This window comes from Aquila chrysaetos, chromosome 1 (assembly GCF_900496995.4).
Source record: "Aquila chrysaetos chrysaetos chromosome 1, bAquChr1.4, whole genome shotgun sequence".
NCBI lineage: Eukaryota > Metazoa > Chordata > Aves > Accipitriformes > Accipitridae > Aquila > Aquila chrysaetos.
This window is the reverse complement of record NC_044004.1, coordinates 56,934,255-56,956,058: the sequence shown is the minus strand read 5'-3', so window position 1 is coordinate 56,956,058 and position 21,804 is coordinate 56,934,255. Positions and strand designations below refer to the sequence as shown.

At 39.2% G+C, this 21,804-nt stretch overlaps 1 protein-coding gene across 3 annotated transcripts in view; it reads left to right on the top strand.

Annotated features, from left to right (window-relative positions):
* Positions 1 to 598: 598 nt before the first annotated feature.
* Positions 599 to 21,804, top strand: part of TACR3 (tachykinin receptor 3) — a 43,460-nt gene continuing 22,254 nt past the window's right edge. For all 3 annotated transcript variants that reach the window (XM_030014806.2, XM_030014797.2, XM_030014816.2), the window contains exons 1-3: positions 599 to 1,052; positions 18,016 to 18,204; positions 19,647 to 19,797. In XM_030014806.2, the coding sequence (XP_029870666.1) occupies positions 601 to 1,052; positions 18,016 to 18,204; positions 19,647 to 19,797 (792 nt within the window). In that variant the 5' untranslated portion in view covers positions 599 to 600. The remainder of the gene's footprint in view (positions 1,053 to 18,015; positions 18,205 to 19,646; positions 19,798 to 21,804) is intronic.

The window sequence follows — 21,804 nt, the reverse complement described above, 5'->3', positions numbered from 1 at the left end:
AGCCAGCTAATTAGCCCCGCAAAGACAGGGCAAAAAGACTATTTAAAAAGGAAGCATAATAATGAAACGTAAAGAAAGGCAATATAAAACAAATCTCTGAACAAAAACAAGGCGAGAAATCATTTTCCCCGTGGCACTCTCCACAGCTCCTGAAAGTGCCTGCTGCTGGTAATGAATGAAATAAAAGGGGAGGAGGGAGAACAGAGAGAAAGAGGTGTTATCTTACCCGCTGATGGAGCTTATCGCTCCACTCCCTTCATGACGCTGGGAACTCACAAGCCTATAAAACGTGCCTTGCCTCCCAGTCCCCTTCTCCTTCAGCAAAACCAAAAGCAAGAGGTGGCCGTACAGAGGAGGAATGGGATGCTGTTCCACCCGGAGGTAGCTCTCCTGACTCAGCTGGTACAGCATTTCTAACAGTTTGAACAGTGTAGCCAAAGCTTTTTCTGACAGATCTCTCCTTCCCAGTACCTGCTGTGCTGCCTTACTTCCTTTTTTCTTTCTTTCCTCTTCTTATCTGTTGGTGGGGAATTTAGAGGGTTAGGAGAGGCAGGTGGGAGAGGCGCATCGTTCCTGGAAGAGAGGAGAGGAACGTCCAAGATGACTTCTGTCCCCACAGCCAACTGGAACGTGAGCCTTGCTGCCGCGGGCAATCCCTGGGGACAGGCGCTGGGAGCGCCAGCTGGAAACGCTTCTCCCCCTGTAGCATCCTCAGCAGCCAACTTCTCCAATCAGTTTGTGCAACCCTCTTGGCGCATCGCCCTGTGGTCTCTGGCTTATGGTGGTGTGGTGGCAGTGGCCGTTTTTGGAAATCTCATTGTCATCTGGATCATCCTGGCTCACAAGCGCATGAGGACGGTGACCAATTACTTCCTGGTGAACCTGGCCTTCTCCGATGCCTCCATGGCTGCTTTCAATACTCTCATCAACTTCATCTACGCGCTGCACAGCGAGTGGTACTTTGGAGAGGCTTACTGCCGCTTCCACAACTTCTTCCCAATCACAGCTGTCTTCGCCAGCATCTACTCCATGACAGCAATAGCTGTGGACAGGTGAGAAAAGAGAGGAGAAGTTTAGGGGCGAGAGATTGAGATCAGATTCTCTATTGAAATAAAAATACAGAGATAACAATCATGAAGTGATGAGAGGCAGAGCCCTCAATAGTTCATCGATTGTGCTCCTCTGTACTTTAAGATCTCTCTCCCTAACACACTGTTTTTCTCTCTGTCTTTGGTCTTTCTCCTTCAGCCTTTCATTGGTTTTACTGTCTCACTTTCTTTTACAACAAACACTTCCTCTCTCTGTTTGACTTCAGCTGGTCTCTATGCTCCACCTTTTTAATACTAATTCTGTAACAGCAGCCATTGCTCAGGGTTTTGCTTCCCCACCTGTGAAAACAGTATCTGTCCCTCAAAGTCATCTAATTCATACTGTTAAGGAGTTGTAGAGATTGTGTGTGAAGGGAAAGGATTTCAAATTTCCCTCCTCTGTATTTCTGCAGCAGGCAGAGGCATTTGCCTCCTCCTCAGAAATCACTTCAGACTCTGTTTTTAATAGCTCTTCTCACAGACAGCTCTGAGCTGCTTGGTTCCTCCTGATTTTAACTAATGAGACTATTTACATTGCCATCTGTAGATATCCAGAGGTCTGGTAAGAACATGGTTTTAAAGTGGTTGATTTTTTTCTGATTACTTGCAGCAAAACAAGCCTTTGTGACTGTGAAAGAAAACAGGATGGGGAAAAACTTTACCTTTGTGCTCTTGGCAATAACGGAATAGGACAGCTGTAGTCTCCATAGAGTAAAGGGGAGATGTAGTTGTCAGATTTCTGACAGAGATGCTTTGATGGACCATCTTTCTCAGAAGGTGCTGTGAGTCTCCCCTAGGAAACATTCCTTTCTTTATGATCATTTTCACATTTGCTGTACTGGAGAGATAACTTACCCCATGCTTTGGAAATCCAATAAATTCCTGAATTTTCATTCAGAAAAACAGATCGTTTTGTGCTTCAGTTCTTTTATTCCTTTTAGCAATGCACTGAAATTACCCACAAAACTCCTTTCTACGTATTCAAATCACGTTATGCATCTTGCCTGAATTGACTTGGCAGAACTACAGCACTTTCAGATGACAGTAGTTAGGATTTTATATCATTCAATCCATCTTCTGAAATGTTATTTCTCATTTCCAGGTACAAAGATTGGGAAACATGTTGTTGTACCTTTTTTCTGTGCTGTGGACAAGTTCATAATAATGCTTTTCTGTTGGCCCTACTAATTGCAAATTTTAGGTGGCATTCTCAGCCAGACACATTTCTGTTCTGTAAAGCTAAAAATGAAAGAGAAAATGAGATTCTTAGCAACTCTTCTACCTCTCTGCTCTGGGGATGGGTGAAGACAGGAGGAAATCAGTACACTTTCCTCCCGCCAGTGATTTATTTTGTTCCCAACTCTTACTGCCCACTAATAATGGAGGAGGTAGTGTAAAGCCAGTGATACTATCTTTAACCAGGCAAAGATTTCTTCCATTGTCAATTTGGATTTAGCTTAAGATTCTCATCTAGCTTGAGATTTTTCAGAAAGATAAAAGTTTTGTAGTTGATGCTGGGGATTTAACTGTTATTGCTGCAGCTGATCATGTCATTAGCCGAGCAGTTACTAGGATGCTCTGAGTAAGGTTTTTTCATTTTTCTGACAAAAACATCTGCAGAGGTGTAGTACTTACTGCCTTGAAAGTTCCTAAATTTATGCTAGGAAACTGGAAATGAATGTGAATACAGTTCCTTGGGAATCCAAAGGCTGCCCTTCTAGAGTGAGAGAAGAATAGCTCTGCTCCACACTGACTGAAGTGCAATGGTCAGAATCAAATATATTGGAAATGTTTTCCTTGGTTTAGCAATGTGAGGCAATGGTGCTAAGTTGACTCAGAAGTGAGTCAATTAGTACTGTTATTCACTGATCTATTTCTTGTCTGAAAATCCCCTGAATAAATCACAATTTCCTCCCCACCACATCTTCCAAGTTCACCTGCCCCCCAAAACAAATCAAAATCTTCCCTTGGGGGGAGCACAGTGAAAAATACCACAGCTCTGTTTAGGTGAGCTCTCTGTAGTACCAAGGAGCATCATGTAAAACAAACAGAAGAGCAGTCTATCCCTCCTTCCCTATTCACACTGCTATTCCTTTTCCTTTTATACCAAATCACACCTGATGCATTCAGTACCTTTAACCATTTCCCGGCTACCTCTGCAGAACACTTCTACAGAGTCAAGAGGAAAACTGAGGGTCAAAGTGAATCCCAACAAATGTCCTTGGATGTACAGACTGCCCTATTCCAGGGCACAGATCTGCTGGGTGGACATTTTTTAAAACTTTGGCTCCCATTTGCCTTCTGTAAAAGTTCAGCCAGTGCTTCAGACAGGACACACCACTTTAGTTTTGACCCAGTAAACTCATTCTTAAATATTCATGTTAATTTAAAAATTAAAAAAAGAAAAGCTACAAATTAGGTTAAAGCTACTGAGGGAACTGAAACGATCAGATGATTTTCTAGTAGAAATTGTTAGCATCCCAAAATACTGAAAGGTCTTGCCTTGCAACTCACTAAAAAGTATGTCATGATATGCTCCATTGATCATTTTAGAACATCCAGATGTTCACAGAGTATGAATGAGTCGTTGCAATTCTAGACATCACTGAGCACAGTAATGTACAGGCAGTACATGTTTCCTTTCACATGTGATTCTGTAGGCCATGTTGTCTCAGTTGTGTGCACTGTGAAATTACTGGAATGACACAGATTTCTGTGGAGTAGGCAGCTCCTGCAGTGGGGTGCGCTGCATCTGGAGCTGATGATGGAATTATCCAAGACTGCTGTATGACCACCTGGTCATTGAACATAGACTCAAATTTATGTGGGTTTATTCACATTTCTGACCACCCTTTCCTGGTGGTCTTTTTCCCCTGCCTTCTGCTTCTTTTCCAACAGGCTGTTTGCAGTCTGCTGCAGAGATGCCACAGGTAGCTTGAACTAAGCCAGCTCAGGTATCAGAAACAGCACAGATTTTACGCTGTACTGCTTCACAGGCATTCATTCGTTCTTCTGTAGCTCATGCTGCACAGTATAGTGACATTGCTTCCAGTGCAATAGTTCCTTTGGCTATCTTATGGGGATAAACTTTTAAAATAGCCTAAGATAAACTGAATAGGGGATAGTTCTGGAGCTGATATGCCCTTGCCACTGGCCAGTGCATGATCCTAAAGGGATGTCTTAACTCCATCTGTAACTACTGGCTGTGGTACAGTTCTTGGACATATTAAACACAGCAACGTAGGCAGAATTTAAGCCATCTGGCCCTGGCCATCGAAGACCCACTGTCCCTTCCTACTAGTCCTTAGCATGCAAAAGAGGTGGTTCATGTAGGCTGGCAATTAATTTCCAATCCCAAGATTGCCTCGTTATACAATCAGTTTTGTGTGTAGGCCTAGAAATTCTATACAGATATCTGATGGTTAAAGCGGAAGTTTGGAGATGTAGCAATATAGCATAAAATAACATGCCTTCAGTAGAGAACTTAGTATATTTTTATGCATTTTTTCCTGTTATTAGCACATCTACAGTATGACTTTCTCAGTTATTGTTCTCTCAGCAATTCTGTAATGATTTCCTCCTATCAACAAGTTTAACTCTTTGTAAAAGCAACTGCTTTGGAATTAAACAAGGTATTCTAACAGTGATGGTGAGTAGCTGCTGATCCTATGCACATCTTACCATTTCTTTTCTTCCTAGCATGCAAGCAAACTTTTGGTCTTTGAAGAGCTATTACATATATATTAGATTTCCTTATATGCAAAAGTAATTGAAAAGAATGACATATATACGCCAGTATTTCATACAAATGCAAATAAATTTACATTTACGATACACCAATGTTCTGCATTACTGCAAAATGGCCTACAAGGCTTACTGCTGTTCAACATGGGTCAACATAACAGCATCCAAAAGACCTATGTAAGTTTTTTTAAACAAATTATTATGAAAGAGAAAAACAATGGATTTGACCTAATCCTTTCTAAAGATCAGATTCTGCCAAATGTTACCCATCTATCCTAGCCCTATACTCTGCAAAAATCCCAGCCCATTTTTCAGTTCAGCTACTTGCAGAGTCAAAGGTACTGCAATAGAAGAATGACAAAAGAAAGTCCAGTGTTAAAGAGAATTCCATTTTCATGCACTTTTTTTTAATCACAAAACTTTCTTCACATGTTGTGCTGATATAAACTCTGAAGCTGTTACAGTTTCCTGCCCCAGTGAGCCATTAATAATGAAAGTCCAATAATTAACTTCAAATCAGGAGATTGTCAAAGTAAATCACCACTTTTAAAACTTAAAACCTGATCATGTCCGAAAGTCCCATTATGATTTCAACAATAACTTCATCTTTTACCCCTTTTTTGGTCCTTCTGATGGAATGAAATGCCCTTTTTTTTTGACCTACAGGCAGATACAGAACTTCATATTTGTCTAGTCCAACAGAGCTGTTATGAAACTTCCGATTCGTATTTATTCCACAGAACTGTGTCTGTGACTCTATTTTTAGAAGGAGTAAGGCTATTAAAATTAGAGCTCAAAGACAGGTATATTAGCACTCTTACTTCTGGTACCCCAGACAGCTCACTTAAGTATGACTACACAGCATCGTGTTGTTGACATGGTTAACACGTTGACATAAGGATGGATGTTTTTAAAAATTTGATTGAAAAATCAAATAATCAAACAATTTGCAGCAGAATGAGTATCAGAATCCAAGAGGCATGGGCCCAGGTTTCTCCTTCCCAACACCCCTACATTGACTTTGCTGAACACCAGACTCAAAATCAAATTAACCTTCAGTAATGAAAGATTAGATAATTAGAGAATCTCCGTGTTTCAGAATATGATTGATTCTTGTTATTAGCAGTCTCTGTTTCCTTTTGGTTGCCCTTCTCATTTCTTTTTAGTAAGCTTCCTCAAGTTTTTATAGTTCCCCCTTTTTAAATGAAACACTATCATAGCAGCTTTGGGGGGCTTTTATTGTTTCCGCAGAGATGTTAAAACCAGCCATACTCTAGATGCTATTCAAAGAATAATAACATTTAAGCCTGACCATAGACACTGTTCAGGACCAACTCAAGAGCTTCTTGTTTACTTTGGGCTTCTCCTCATAGATGCTCCATAAAGCAGTCATTAATGTTGACCAAGAATATATTTTATGTCTGCACAGAAGTCACTGATACCTTCTATTATCATTGCATTACCTGCTATCACAGCCTTTCTAATTTCTTTTGGCATGTCACCATTATTACTGTGAATTAGTTGAGTGTATAATTCTGAAGTTTATTTTTTCAGAGTCATGCTTGGAGTTTCAAACCATAAAATTCTGTATTATTCATTAATACATTTGGTTTACTTGACTTGATTTTAAACTGTATTTAACATTCAGTTTTGTTCCTCCTCTTGCACAATCTCCTCTCTTTTTTTATGAACCTTAGTATTACAGTGTTACATTCCTCCTACCTAGTTTTTAGTATGCCTATTACACCAACAAGGATCCTTATTCAAAACTTGTCATTCTGGTTTCCCACCTTATTTCTTAGACTTCTAATATGTCTACAGAAGCACACATATACTGGGTCAGTTTTCTATTTTTCTGTGACATTGTTCAGTTACTGGTGGCTGTTAATAAACCCTCTATACACTCATTACACTCCAGCATAAGTAATATGATACAAGCTTGTAACAGAAGACAGTTATGAGGCATAAACACAATTCAATTTATCAAATGAAACCTAAATTCATCATGTGTACACACTCAGATCCTCAAAATATCACTTAGGCTCTTCATTCTCTTCAAGTGTATGCTATAAGAGCAGTTATTATTGTCACAAAGTAGTACCACAAGACCTATAAATGAATCTGTTACTGAAATTCTGAAGTAGGTAGTTGGCGCCTTGAAAAATGTATTATCTTTCCCATAGAATACATTTTGGTATCTGTCTCTGCATGAGTTCCTATTCCTGGGACAAAATGCTCAAGGCCTTCATGTGCCATAAACATTTTGAACTGATACTCCTGCCAAACTATACGTGACCATCTTTGATGTAGAATAACATTATCTGAATTGGGAGTTAAGTATTTGTTACCTGTCCTGTGTGCTCAGAAACACCGAAGTATAGGGAAATGAGTATGTGAAAAAATTATCTCAGATATGTCTAACAGGTTAGGATATGGAGTGCAGAGGGCATGACCCTCTGTTGTGGTCGTATGGTAGTAGCATCAGCAAAAGATGCACACCAGGAAGACGTATACTGGTATTTGCATTCTTGTACATGTTCTTGGCACCAAGTGTTTTGTGCTTGGCTCACCAGTGAATAGAGGAGGTTGAAGCAATGGCAGGCAGGAAACTTGCATTTCCCAGCCAGCTGCCATCCCCTGCACAGAGTTCAGCCCAAACAGAACTGCAGCCTTTGGCCCCTCTCTCACTCCCCTTCCCTCAAACTCTTGTCTCAAAGTAAATGGTTTCCATGCAAAAGAAGACATAATTTGCACTGAAGACCAGGGAGAGAGAGATGAACACAGGAACAAGAAAAACAAAAAGCTAGATGGATTCCTTTTCTGGTTTCTTGTGCTTTACAGGCTATTTTCCCCAGAGAGATCTCCCCTTCATATCAGAGAATATTTTCATCTGAAGAAATGGGTGAAGGGGCTTTCTGTAAACTCACTGTTCTGTTTTTTCCACAAGATGCCATTTTATTGTTAGTTACATTTACCTGCCTCTGGCGTCACATAACTACACGAAACACTACCTGCCCTACTCCCAAACTAAAGTTCAATACCACTTTTTTTCCAATCTAATGGATGACTCCATAATCATGACTTCATGAATCAGCCTTGGTCACTGCATATCATGAAGGGAAAAATGCAAGATATGCTTTTAAAATTATCACTATTATTACTATTATTACTTTGCCAGTCAAACTGTAGAATTCAAACAGGACATACTGTCCCTGTTTCTCTGTATTTCTCAATTTGTATTTTAAGATGGAGCACATCATATTTCTGCATTCCAGTATCCAGGCTGCCCTCTGAAAAGTACGAGTTCTCAGAACTGGAGAGAAAAAGTTGAACAGGAGAACATTAAGGGTTCAAAAATCAAGAGGTGAAACATAAAGGACTCTTTATGACTTGGGGGCCTAAAATGATTTTCTGGGTTTGACAAATTCTCTTTCTTTCTGAGAAAAGAAGTGAAATAGTTTCTACAAAACATCCTGATACAATGGCTACAAGATTCAGACTGTCAGAGACATAGGAAAAATAATCCATTTCTTGTTATGGTACAAACTCATAATGATCAGGCAAAAAGACAGCATCTTTTTGGTTTTGGGTCAAAAGTCATGCCAGAGTTATGTTATTGATAACATACTGAGGCAGTTTGGGAATAAATACAGGCCTAAGCTATTTTTCTTCTTGTGTTGCATTGAGTAACTATTCTATTTAACAAGGTGCTTTCAAAAGATGCAATGAAAAAAATCAGGTGGATACACCAATATCTTGAGGAGTATAAGCAACATTTACAACAGTGATTAACCCTAAGTCTTCTTGTTCCAGGCAGGAAACAACATCTGACAAGTTTGAACTATATGTTCAAATGAGAAGCTCATTTTAGACAGTCTTAGCCTTGAATACATTTTCTCAGTGCCCTTATTTATAGCTTAATGAAAATTATTAAAAGATGTATCTGTGCTTTACTGTGTAATGTAGCCTGCAGTACTTTTCAAAGATAGCCAAGGGTTAGTGTCACATCCCAATTTCCCAGGACAATGACTCAGGTTTGCTGATTGCCAGGTCAGGATTAAGGTAAAATGAGACCAGGGATCCTTTAACTCACAAAACTCACCTTTTATTCGCTCACAACAAGAATTGCCGTGCTGACCACCAAAACTGGGATGCTCACAACAAAAATTGGCATGAAACTATGCCAGTAAACTGTGTAACATGTGCTAACCATACATCACCAAACATATACTACAGGCCTTGCTTATCTGGGAATCAGTTCAGGGAAGACAATAAGGATATCCCTCCCATTGAGTCATGAGGTTCAGAGCGGACCCCCTTGCTTTCTAGACTCCTTCTCACAGAGCAGCCTAGGGGCGGCTGGACCCGCTCTTAGTCCCAGACTTGGTCAACGGTTTATGTCTAAAGGGATGAGGTGCAGGGATTACGGATGAGGAAAAGGAGAGGGAGAGGAGAAAGATTTCACCGGTCCTGGGTCCAGCGTTGGTTCAGGCAGCCGAGGGGTCCGGTTGCGGTGGGTGTGCGCGCCTGGGGCTTCAGTTTGTGTCCTTTTATCATCCCTGCCCCTCCTTCGGGTGAGCATTGGGCTAATTAGGTGTCATGAGCGGCTTGTGAGCCTTTGGGCTTGGGGGTAATTTGGGGAATAACTTTCCCTTCCCTGCATGGTGAGCTGCCCTGCTCAGCACATCAGAACAGGGTATCAGAACAGGGAGCTGTGCACCCTCCAGCAGACCCTCCTCCTCTTGTTGCTGATGGGCTTCTTTTCACCTGGGGTTCCTTGCCAGGCGGAGTTCCTTGTTATGCAGAGTTAGTCGTTAAGTGGAACTTGCCCCGCCACAGTGTTTGAGACATTAACTCTTTCAGTCTCTCACAGTTGGGTTGTTTGTTTGGGTTTTTTTCTTGAATATTATTGCCTATATGCATGTATTTCTGACTGATTTACCAACCAGGAGAGAAATTCACATGTTTACCTAAAATAAAATTATTTCATAATAACTGCAGAAACAAGAAGGAAGCCATTCAGATGACAGTGTCAGAAATCTAAGCAGTAACAGAGTGGGTTGTGGTCTGTGCAGATGGAGCTGGTTTTGCCGACTTTGCATTGACATTTGTCCTTGATAGCCCAGGTAGATAGTATTCAAAGAATAGGAGAAACAGAAGCCCTTCTGTCAGGGCAAGTCAGTTAGTCCATCATTTTATGGGACAGGCCAAAGAAAATTGTTATCGCTTTTCTATCAATATGCATAGGTATAGAATACATTGCATAAAATCAATTACATACTTAGAGAAATCTAGCCCGTTGTCAGCTACCAAAATGTTCCTCAAGTAGAAAGCATTGCACTGTTTATGAGAACTCAGCTATACTGAAGAATTCCAATATTCCTGTTTTAAGGTTTCTGTTAAGAGGTACACAAAAACAAGGCATTGGATGCCAGTCCTGATTTCGGAAAAACTGCAGCGTTACTCCCTGCTCAAAGCACGACAGCCATTCACCAAGAGCAGCACATGTGCCTCTGAGTAAATTGAGGCCAAGTTATCCCTCTGGGATATTGCCCACTGATCTCTCAAATGTACAGTGTGTTTGTTTATCTACCATGCTGTCATTCACTCTTTCTTTATGCTGTTAGCTTTAAGATGATCACTGTGTAACAGTAACATTGTTCACTGCAGATCCTTCTGGCCACCAAACCCAGTCTTGTTCAACAGTCCTAGTCCCACAAAAATGTCCATAGCCACTCTCCTGCAGAGAAAGTCACTCTCCATGAATGAATACAGACCAATCCCACAAGAAAAGATGGAGCCTTGCACTAGTAGGTAGAAGATAAAGATTAAAGAATGCAAAAGTTAAAGGTTTGGTTTTCATCATACAAAAAATACCTCTAAAATCTCACAGTTCATTCCATCCTCTTCAATCTACTGTAGCTACCTGACAGAGACCTTTTTCTAGGATTTTCCACAACAATGCTTTAAAGCAGGGCAGGGAAGCATGGCAATTTCCCTACCTAAGTTTCTTAATTACCGATTGATTCCAAATACAAAGTTTCAAAACCAACTCCTGTTTTGAGGGAGTAACAGCATCTGTGAATTCACAAAGGAATTGCATTCTGCTATCTGCCATTGACAAGCCACTTACATGCAAGAATTATGATTTTCTCTCAGTCTCTTCCTTTGTCAAGTCCCAATTTCCTGTTACAATTTGGGGCTGAATTGATTACTTTTTTCCCCATTTGAGTTTATAAACACACTGTGAACAGGTGAAACAAATCACTTAGGATAATTAAAGGGTTCCAACTGTGTCTCCAGATGGGCATTTGTAGGATCCAATTTTGAACATCATTTTGGTTTAAAACGTCTTATGTATTTTTGCTACAATTTTCCAAATAATGTGTTAAAGAGGGAAGATTTTCCTGCCTGTACTAGTCAGTGTATGCTGTTTTACTAAAAGATAAATTAGGATTATTTTTTTTTATCTTTTCTACTGTCAAGACCATAATACACAAAATTCAGAAGCTTTTATAGTACTTACCAGCTATTTGTCTCTTATGTTATTTGCAAACTGTAAGAGAGCCACATAATTATGCTGTCATTATAACCACTAGCTTAAAGAGTTTATCAATGTTATTCAAATGAGGACTGTCTCTATTATCGTTTCAGGGAAAACAGATTTTCTTGATTTGATGAACCCAAGAAACAAGTACCAAACAGTTAATTGTAGACTCCAGCCAAACTGAGCAGTTCTGAAGGAAACTAGATCTATTCTGACCCCAGCAGATAAGAAAACAGTCTTGAAGAGTGCTGCAGCAAGCACACCATGATGCACCAGCCATTATATCTTGCAGCCTGACCGATTTCTCATTAAGTTCAATGGAAAGACTCTTGCTGACTTCAGTAGTAATTAGTTAGGGACAAAGACCAACACAAGCCAAAGCTGGAAGAAAATTGATGACAGTGGGATATAGCATGATCACAGCAAACAAAATCATGTGCTAATGATTCTAGTGATGAAACCGAAGTGCTACCTAAAAATGCTTTAGAGTAATACATAGGACATGGTGCAGGTGTTGAATAATCCACATTCTTGCAAGTGTTGGCTTGAGTTTCTACCTGCACATATTTACATCCCTAAATTTATAAATATGCATATTCCATCTTGCAATTATCTTCCAAGTGTTAGTGTTTATGTTGGATGGAGTAATACTGGTTTCTGCTGTTGTCATGAATGAGCATAATGACTTAATTCTTTTCAGTTGATATGTATTTTAGATTCAGCATCCCCGCTTTATTGTGTGGAACAAGCTATCTGTGGCATTATCAGCAGCTCCCACTGGAGTGAGAAAGCATTGGAAATCCGATCCTGAAATCAAACGACCTCAGTGAGAGTTCAGAGCCCTTTGTTTGGCAAGGGGTCCCATTGCTCCAGCCTGGTGACTGACTAAACAGTAAATGTCCAAACACTGCAAAGCAAATTGGCACAGCACCCCACTGAATAATGTTTGTGTGGCTACAGAACACTTTTCAGGGGGGTAACAAGTCTTTAGTTGCTTGTAGCCATTGTAAATCCTCCTGCTCAAATGCCTACCATCTTTTAGTGTTCTTAGAGACAGAGGTATGGGGAGGACCAATGCCTGTGTAGAAATATCACAGACCATGGTAGACCCATGAGGGCTTCAGCACTTGCCACTTTCACTGACTTCAGAAGGACTGCATAAGTTCAGGCCACTTGAAAGAACTGTGGAGAAGCAGAACAATCATTAGGACAGATGACACTGGAGCATCTGTTCCCCTTGCATGCAGTTTATGGTTGGCTGATCACAGAGAGAACAGCTCTTTGGGAGTTCTCTCCCATATACCTTCAGAGGCCAAAGGGCTTGCCACCACAGAGCCCTACTGTCAAAACATTGTGCTTTCTACTTACCTTGGAATCTCTGGTCCGGTAGTGCTGGGTTTTCTCCTATGTCTTTTGCCTTTACATTACCCAGTTTTCTTTCTTATTCTCTCCTCTCTCAACCTAATTTCTGTCTGCTATTATTCTGTAATTCCCCTTTCTTTGCTTCTCCTCCCATTAGTTTCTCATTATTCTTGTTTCACTTCTATTCCTATTTTTGCACTCAGCAAACTGTTCCTCCGTCTCAGTTCTTCTGCTTTTGCTCCAGATCCTGTATCTCATCATTCTCCCTTTCATTCGTGGCCTACTCACACAATCCTCTTTTTTCTACACCGTGTTCAGCACCATTCAGGGCACAATTCAGACAGCATGTCTGCTGCTCCCCCTTGTAACTGGCACTTTGCTATACAAAATATATGTAAGGACATCAAACAGCGTAAGGAAATGAGCCCTAATGACTGAGCTACACCATGAAAGATTACAGTTTTCAGCCATGGGTAATTGGGATATATAGGGGCAATATCCTGCATCATACATACACATTATCCCATACTTAGCCTCCTCACCTCACTAATTTTCTGAGCTACACCTAAGCGTGGAACATCTAGCCTGTGCTAGCAGGAGCTTTCATTCCTGATGGAAACACCCTGGCCAAAATGGACAGAGATCAAAGGCAAGGTCCAACTGAAAAATTAGCGACTGCTCCTTCAGGTTAAGGCTAAAGAGATCAACAAACAAGTTACCACCCTTAGGTACCAGTAATGGCAAGATAGGATTTCCAGCAAACAAAATCATAGGCAGGAGTGGCTAAGCCTCCTTTGCAAATGACAGCTAACAGTGCAGGAAGGACTCAGTTCTCTTCTGGGCTTCTTTTGGCTACAGAGATTAACATCCAGAGACAGCTTGACTATGGAGGTGTTTTTTAACCTGCAACTGAGAGTCATTCCACATTTTCCACTATCCTTAATTATGGCAATGATGGCTTCTCTAGGAAAATGCTACCAAACATACATGACAAATTTGAGTGAGTGTAACAGTTGCAGCTATAAAGCCATATCTCACTATGTTAATTAAGCAATTTTGTTTCTAAGAAAAGCCACTTAGGGAACAAGTTAGATACTTCACTGTAATTGTTAGTGTACTGGCAAATTAGAATAAATTAGATTTGTTATCAAAGGCTCAATAGTAGAGAGCTGTCAATACTCTCTGGTCAGCTAAGTAATTCCTGCGCAAAGTCATTATTGAGGGAATGGTCAAGGCTCCTCCACCTCCTCCCCATCTTGTTTGTTAGAATGACTGCCTGCTACCTTTTTGTAATCTATCTTGTGCAAAAGCTAGGCTGTTGGCTTATCACTCAAATTTCAACAGAAAGACAAGTAGCCTGCTTTTCATCTGATCCTTGTCCTTTGACTTACCTCACTCAGCCAGCCAATAGTTAAAATTTCCATCAGTACAGCTGAATGAGTCATTTCACACAAACAATCCACATCTTTAAAGGGCAGTCACCAGACAGGGAGATAAAACAATGGAATTTTATCTTAGCCAAAGAGAATTACTGCTGATACCTACTGGGAATATGAATAATATAACTGGGAATAAGAATAATCTGAATGTAATAGAAATCTGACAATAGCACATAAAACAATGTCAATGTGCAATCTGAAGAAAACTAGCAATTAAAAGGAATGATTCCAGGCTATGAGGGGATGCCTTAAGAGTCCCACAAGCATGTGAAAATGGTGGCTTGTTTATGGGTTATCACCTACTACAGGTAAAGATCATCAAGCATTTTGGACAGTATCTGGCAGCCCACGCTCAAGCTAGCTCAATTTGAAAGACAGGACTCATGAATAGAAACTTATGCTCCTTACCAAGTTGTATTTACTCTTTGGAGGAGAAGGGAACCAGGGGATAGAGGGCAATAATCCAACTGATGTATATTTTCATGAGATCTGCTGCTCTCTCAGGACAAGACACTCAGTACTCGAATACAGCTATTGCGTAGTTAGTATGTAATACCAAAAGCACCAGTTTAGCTGAAAAAAAAACAAAAAGCAGGTAAAGGAGAGGAGAACTAATTATGCTGTGGGAAAAAATATGTAAGTGCGGTAAAAACAATGCAAAATGAATAGGCTTGAAATTTTAGATATGGAAATTGATGATTCAGAACTGAAATTTAGATCACTCTGTTTCTGATAGCATTTAAATGTTTTAAGCCTGGGTACCACTATGATGGCAGATGTTGGATTTATCACATATTTGATGGTTAACTATCAATAGAGTTATTTTTGCTAAAACAAATATCTATTCTATAATTAACCATCTCTCAAGTATGAAATTTCAAAAAGTAGGAATATCTTGAATGAAATTTGTTTGCCATAGCAGGTAAACAGCAATGCAGAAGATTTCTTGCACAAATTCTTAACAGGAGCATTATATTATGAATATTATTATTGTCTTGTAGCTAATGTTTGTACCTAAAAATCTTGGCCAAGTCTGCCTAGAACCTAGGTGTGTGCCGTAAAAATTAGGACATGTCACACCTTCCTTCATTTTAAATGAGTGCTACTCTTCTAATTGCAGAGGAACAGAACTTATGCATCCAAAAGAGGATTGATTCAAATCAATGGCAGCTTATCCATTGATTTCAATGGATTTCAATTCAAATCCTGCCTGAATTTGGAAGCACAGACCCAGGCTGTCACCTAACAGTATAAGAAGTGTTGTCACGATCTAAAGCCAAGGCAGAAGACGAGAACGCAAAAAGTAAACATCATGAGTAGCTTTGGAATTTTTTTATCTATAAATGTCAAAAGGACAAACATACTCAAGAAAAATAACAATAATCGCATATTAGTGTCACTTCAGAATAGGACCTACTAATTTATGCTTTCTCCCCTACAAAATAATTCATCCTCTGTGAGTGTAAAGTAAACTGATTTTATAACTTCTAAGCCCACAGCAACACCTAAAGTCTCAAGAATAGCACAAAATCTACAAATGCTGATGAGACAAAGTGATTTTTTTTGCACAGTCCTGCCATGCAATGCCTATTACTGCCTATGTAATTTTCCATACAGAAAATAGTCTCTGAATCTATCCCAATCCATCTTTACATGAGGTAGAACTGTAGAGAAAGAGTAGATGAAAAGCCATAGTACATCTTTTACTTATTGCAATTCCTTTAGAAGGCATAAATGACGCAAGGAGGAAAGCAATACTGGAAAGTTCTGAAAATATTTTTTCTACACATGTAGGCTGGAATAGGTGTGGTTTGACTTTGTAGCTGTATTTAAAACCTGAAACAGACAAGGACAAGGGTAGTTACCAGGCATGAAGACTGGAGACCTACCATGGAAACAAAGAGGACCTTTAGGAAATCACTGATATACTCCAATAATCTTGTCAAAGATGATCAAATAACTGGACATGTGTACTGTGAAAGATAGTGAAAAGTATATGGGCCATAATTATTCTTTGGCAATGAGTTTGCTTCTTCCAGAATTAGTACTAATCCCTGATGACAAACCATTGAAACTGATCCAGACATTCTCCTAGAAATTTGGAAAACTCTCATTGGTAAAATATTCAGGCTGGTTTTCATATTCATCCCAGTTTCCTATCTGCTTCAGGTGTTTTCACATAATATGAAAATAAAAAACCACAAGGAAACACAGAAAAGAATATTTTAATTTTGTTAGTTTCTTTTGACTTGCACTGGTTATTCCTGAGGAGCTTCTAAATCATTGCTATTCTAATTCTGATTTCAGAAAAGCAGTGGTTTGGGAAACACAGTGTAGAATGTCAATGCTACCAATGACGGCACAAGGGCAGATCTTTCATTTCCTGAATAAGCACAGATACACTGAATACTTGCATGGAAATTTCTTGATTTAAATTGCTGATCCGCTAACTCCTACATTAACTCACAAACAGCATTGTGTTTCAATCATGAATAAAAGGATTTTTTAATATACTCTGAGAAACCTCTGGATCTGAAGAAAATATTAATGTAGAAAACATTTTCTTGTGTTGTTTTGGAAGACATTAGGATGTCAGATTAAAGAACATGTAATTAGTTATTCAGCATGCTATATTGGTAAGACAATAGAGACATACATATAACCAGTATCTCCCTGGTTTTACAGAAGTACAAAGATTTCTTTAAATGTGATTCTGCCTTATATGTATCAGCATTCCCCCTAATAGTGGAAGAAATTTTGAATAGTGTTCCTACTTAATTAATATGATTAATGATTTTGTAAGTCATTATTTGGTCAATGCTAAATGAAACAAAATAGTGTGATCAGGGAAGTTGGTAGAAAATACGTTAATTCAGGGTTTAGCCCAGAAATCAAAGCAGTAGTCATGCTAAGAAAAATGTGGAAAACTCATGAAGTATGTGATATGGAGTATATAAAATACAAAATTTCTGTCTCCCTTGTTCCTTGCATCTATAACAGAGATCAAAAGACAGAAAACCAGACTTGTTTTTCTTTCACTGTCTGTCTTGATGCCTTCCTGTTGCTCTTTTTTCCTAAGCTTTTAAATTGTAATTACTTAGAGTAAACTTTTTAATGATTTTTTGCACGTTCTTCTAAAGTTATCAGCATACATGGATTGCCAATACAATTATAGGGCAGCAAGAAGAATGCTATCCTACCTGCAAACACAGGAACTGAGAAAGCAAATGAGATGTTTTCATGCTTTATGCATCCATTTCTCTCGGTGCTTTTAGTGCTTCTACATTGCCTGAGGAAATGGTCATTATGGCTACTCTCTCAGTCTCTGTATGAACCAGTTGCAGTCTGGGGTTCTTTGGCAGATGATCCGAAGCCAATCTATGTCTACTGAAATAAATGGATGTGGACTTATTAGGTTCCTGCAGCTTTTGGACAGATGACTAATAATCCTGACAGCTTGGCTGTTAATTTTTTAATTAGAGATAAACCCTGTATTACGTAGCGGAGTAACAGAGGATCCAGCTGTATTGCTGCTTTTCAATCAGGTTGTGCAGTAACAGGATTAACTAACTCTTTGAGAAATACTTGCTCTGCTGGTATACATATGGTTAACCAGGTGTCCCACAGCTTTAAAATAATATTCAATGAACCTTCTCTTTTTTGCAGCACTGCCTTCATGGGGGCTGAACCACCTGAAGAGAAGAATGCCATCAGAACTCCAGGAAGACAAATATCTCTGCTTTTATCCTTCTCCCAACCCTAAGCTTTGGTTGATTCTAGATAAATCCTAATCTCTGAAGGTTTCTTATGCACAGGTTTTTGCTTTCTTTTACAGATACATGGCCATTATTGATCCCTTGAAACCGAGGCTCTCTGCAACTGCTACCAAGGTGGTCATTGGGAGCATATGGATTTTGGCTTTCCTGTTGGCCTTTCCCCAGTGCCTATACTCCATAACCAAGGTGATGCCGGGGAGAACTCTTTGCTATGTAGCGTGGCCAGGTGGTCCAAAACAGCATTTTACGTAAGCTTTTGTTCTTCTAAACTTGTGCGTGGTAGTGTCTACACTTGCAATAGACTTGGCAAAAGCTGTCGAGTATGATGCGGATCCTCTACACGCAGAATAACTAACAAACAGCATTGATCACTGAGAAACTTAAAGCAAGAGGAAGGAAGATAGAACATTTTAAGTGATAAGTGGAACACATTTATTCTTTTCCACTTCTATGAGTGTTCTCTATCCCATGCTGCATGTTTACCTTCCTTGCTTCACTTAAGGTGGCTACTTCTACACAGACAGAGATGGTCAGAAATGGAGACAGAACATGCAATTCAAATAAAGCTTCCTTTTCATCCTAACCAGGAAAAGAAGTATTTCCAGCCTCTCCTTGTCCTAATCAGAATTTTTTCTCTGGATCTCTTCATGGGAGTGTTGGATTTTCCCACTTCATTCTATTACACTATCACAATTACTTATCTTGGATATCAGTCCAAATAAGAAAACTGTAAAACCTGTAACTGGTTCCAGTTTCTGAAAGTGTAGAATAACAGTCAACTGAATTGAATATATCCTATTTGTCCCTCTGGCACAATTAGGAAGAAGTGGTTACCTAGCCATAGAAACATTATCTGTCCTTTCACGTCTTCATTGGCATTTAAGATGAACTCTGTGTTCAAGGCTGAAAGCCTGAGTAACAACCCAGGATTAAATTTGGCATTTTGCTCTCTTTCAGGCAGGTGGAAGAGGCCCTGGTCATATATAATTTTTATCACTTTAGGAGCCATGCACAGATATTTCTCTTTAGGGGAGTAAGGTCACTCTCAGTGATGGCTGCGAATTCTTCACTGATCATTCACTGGGATTTTATCTGAAGACAGCATTTAACCAGGAACTAACAGGAGACAAAAGAAGTTATCTTTTTTTTCCCAGTGCTTACATCAGCAGCAGTGACTATGTTGCACACAGGCAACAGGTCTGTGTTGCCTATGTGCAACCGATCTGCCATATGAAGTACACTGGGGAACACAGGACACTTATCAGGGCCTTTGTATAAATATACCATTTAAATACTTATTTTCCTCTTTCATTTATGGTCCAGACTAGAGCTCAAAATGCCTAGCTTGCCCTTAGGATACTTGGCTGTGCAATAATTAAATCAATTCAGCTAGTTATGGACAAACATACCTTATTCTGCAGTCACTAATCGTAACTATAGAGTCATTCTTAATTTATGTTAGTGCAAGTTCAGAATCAGAACTAGAAACCCCATAAAGCACTTGCACTAAAATGTAAATAAATTTGTAGTGCAATTCAAGACTTTCAAAAAGACAGTGAAAATACCAAGGACTAGCCAGTAAAGATAAAACACACTTTGTGCTAAAGTAGCACTCCTGACTTCTAGCAGCCCATTCCATTGGTATAGCTCCTCTGAAAGCACTTAATAGCTTAATGCTTTTTCATTGCAGGTATCATGTCATTGTGATTGTGCTGGTCTACTGCTTTCCGCTGCTTGTCATGGGCATCACTTATTCCATAGTGGGAATTACTCTCTGGGGAGGAGAAATACCAGGCGACACGTCCAACAAATATCACGAGCAGCTCAAAGCTAAGAGAAAGGTACAGTTCCATTAAATCTCACTAAGTGAATCCTGATAACATCATCTGCAATTGTGTTGCAAAGTATCACAGTATATATTGCAGTTCAGAAACACCAAGTCATTTGAAATAACAGTAATGAGAGATCTACTTCAACAAAAAGTTTGATAAGTTTGACAAGTTGTCTTCTATGTTCACTAGCTGTTCTTCTTGTAACTTTACTGTTCGTCATTAAATAAAGGTAACGTTTGGATTTTAACTTCTTACTCCACATGTAGCAGCATATAGTGTGCCTGATACGTGGAAACTAAGCCCAAATGTTTAGCCTTTACAGAGCTAAAATACTGAGTTTTGAACAACGGGCTAGCGAAACGTTAGCTCCTCTTAGGCTGGATCCTCATCCTACTGAAAGAAAAGTGAATCCTGCTGTAATTTTCAGGAGATTAAGGCCCATGCATCTTTGAGATGAGTGCTGATCAGCCTGTTCATATTGAACAATTTAGGTTTTAAATCAGTAACTTTTGGTGAGAAGTACAAACTATTTTTTTCCCAGTTATTTTCTTTCAGTCTTTTTCACTGTAAGTATTGCCTAATCTAACAAGACTGTGGATTGCTTATGAACTGATTATTTGACTAGTTATAGTTATTTCCAGTTCAGTTTTCATGATGTTGCAGTGCCATGAAGATTTCTTTCTTACAACATTCTTTTTTCTTAACCTAACTTGTCTTCCTTAATAAGGCAACCCTTCTGCTTTTCATTTCTTACATTTTTTTTTTCATACTAAAATGCTTTTAGCCTTTTGGATTTGAAAAAATGGTACCCAAACATGGACTTCTAACTCACAATGATGAGCACATTTTCAATTGCTCAGTTTGCTTTCGATACTGTGAATATGTTTGAACAACGGTGTATGCTACCATGCTGTAGCAATAGCAGAGTGCAGCATATTGGGTCCTGAGACAATCGGAGATCTTCTGCAAATACTGGAGAACACTGATGTTTCCACTTCTTTCAGGACACTGCCAGGCATATGAAAGTGTTTTTTTCCCCACATACTACACAGAAAAAGTTGTTATGGCAGAGGATATATGAAAGGAAAGATTAGGATCATTTTCTCATTCAGACGCATGAGAGACAAGTGCAAAACTTTCTATGGCAAGTTTCAGTTGTCAGAATGGTAGACATGCCTAGACAGCTTTCTGGTATGATGTGCAATGCCTTGTATGAAACCAAAGGTGTTATTTATTTTTGCTTTTACATAGCTTTTTTAAAAGGGCAAAATGCTAGCTTCTCTTAAGGAAGCAAAATGCAGTTTGACTAGTATTATCACTACTATTGCCTTGTAACAGTTCAAAGATTATTTGGAATGTGAACAGAGAGAAAATGATGAAGAATCATCATGGGAAACTAATGACTATGTTTTGCGTATTTGCCCCAAAGTGAAATTATTGGACTAATTTCCAGAAATGCTGAAAGCATTTTAAAAGATCAGCATTTCACTCTTTAACATTATCCATAGAAGTCCAACATTACCATTACAGTCTTTGCCATGCATGTTGTCACTTACCCAAAAGTGTATTTTCAAAGTTATGAAATTACCTTTCCTACAGAGCATAAGCAGAAAAAGATTTCACTGGTCAATTAACTTTGCTATTACCAATATTGCCCTTTCAGCTAGTGAAAAAAAGGAAGCAAATACTGAGTGAAGTGTGCCCGGGGTCTGATTGTAAAGACAAACCAAGGAATCACTTTCTGTAATAGACACGGTTTGCAAAAGCAAGTGTGGAAAGAAAATTATTAAAAGCTAACTTGAAGAACCAGGAGGTCCCAGAACTTCAGCACCTGTTATCATAATGACTAAGTAAAATAAACATCTTATGTCATAAAAACTAAAGGTCTCTGAAGATAAAATCTGACTTTTACTATACGCTATCAAGGGTCCAATTAAATCCCTCGAATACTTTAAAAACAGCACCTCTTTAGAACTCTAAATATATGCAAGAGACAAGGAGTAGCATCCTTCATTA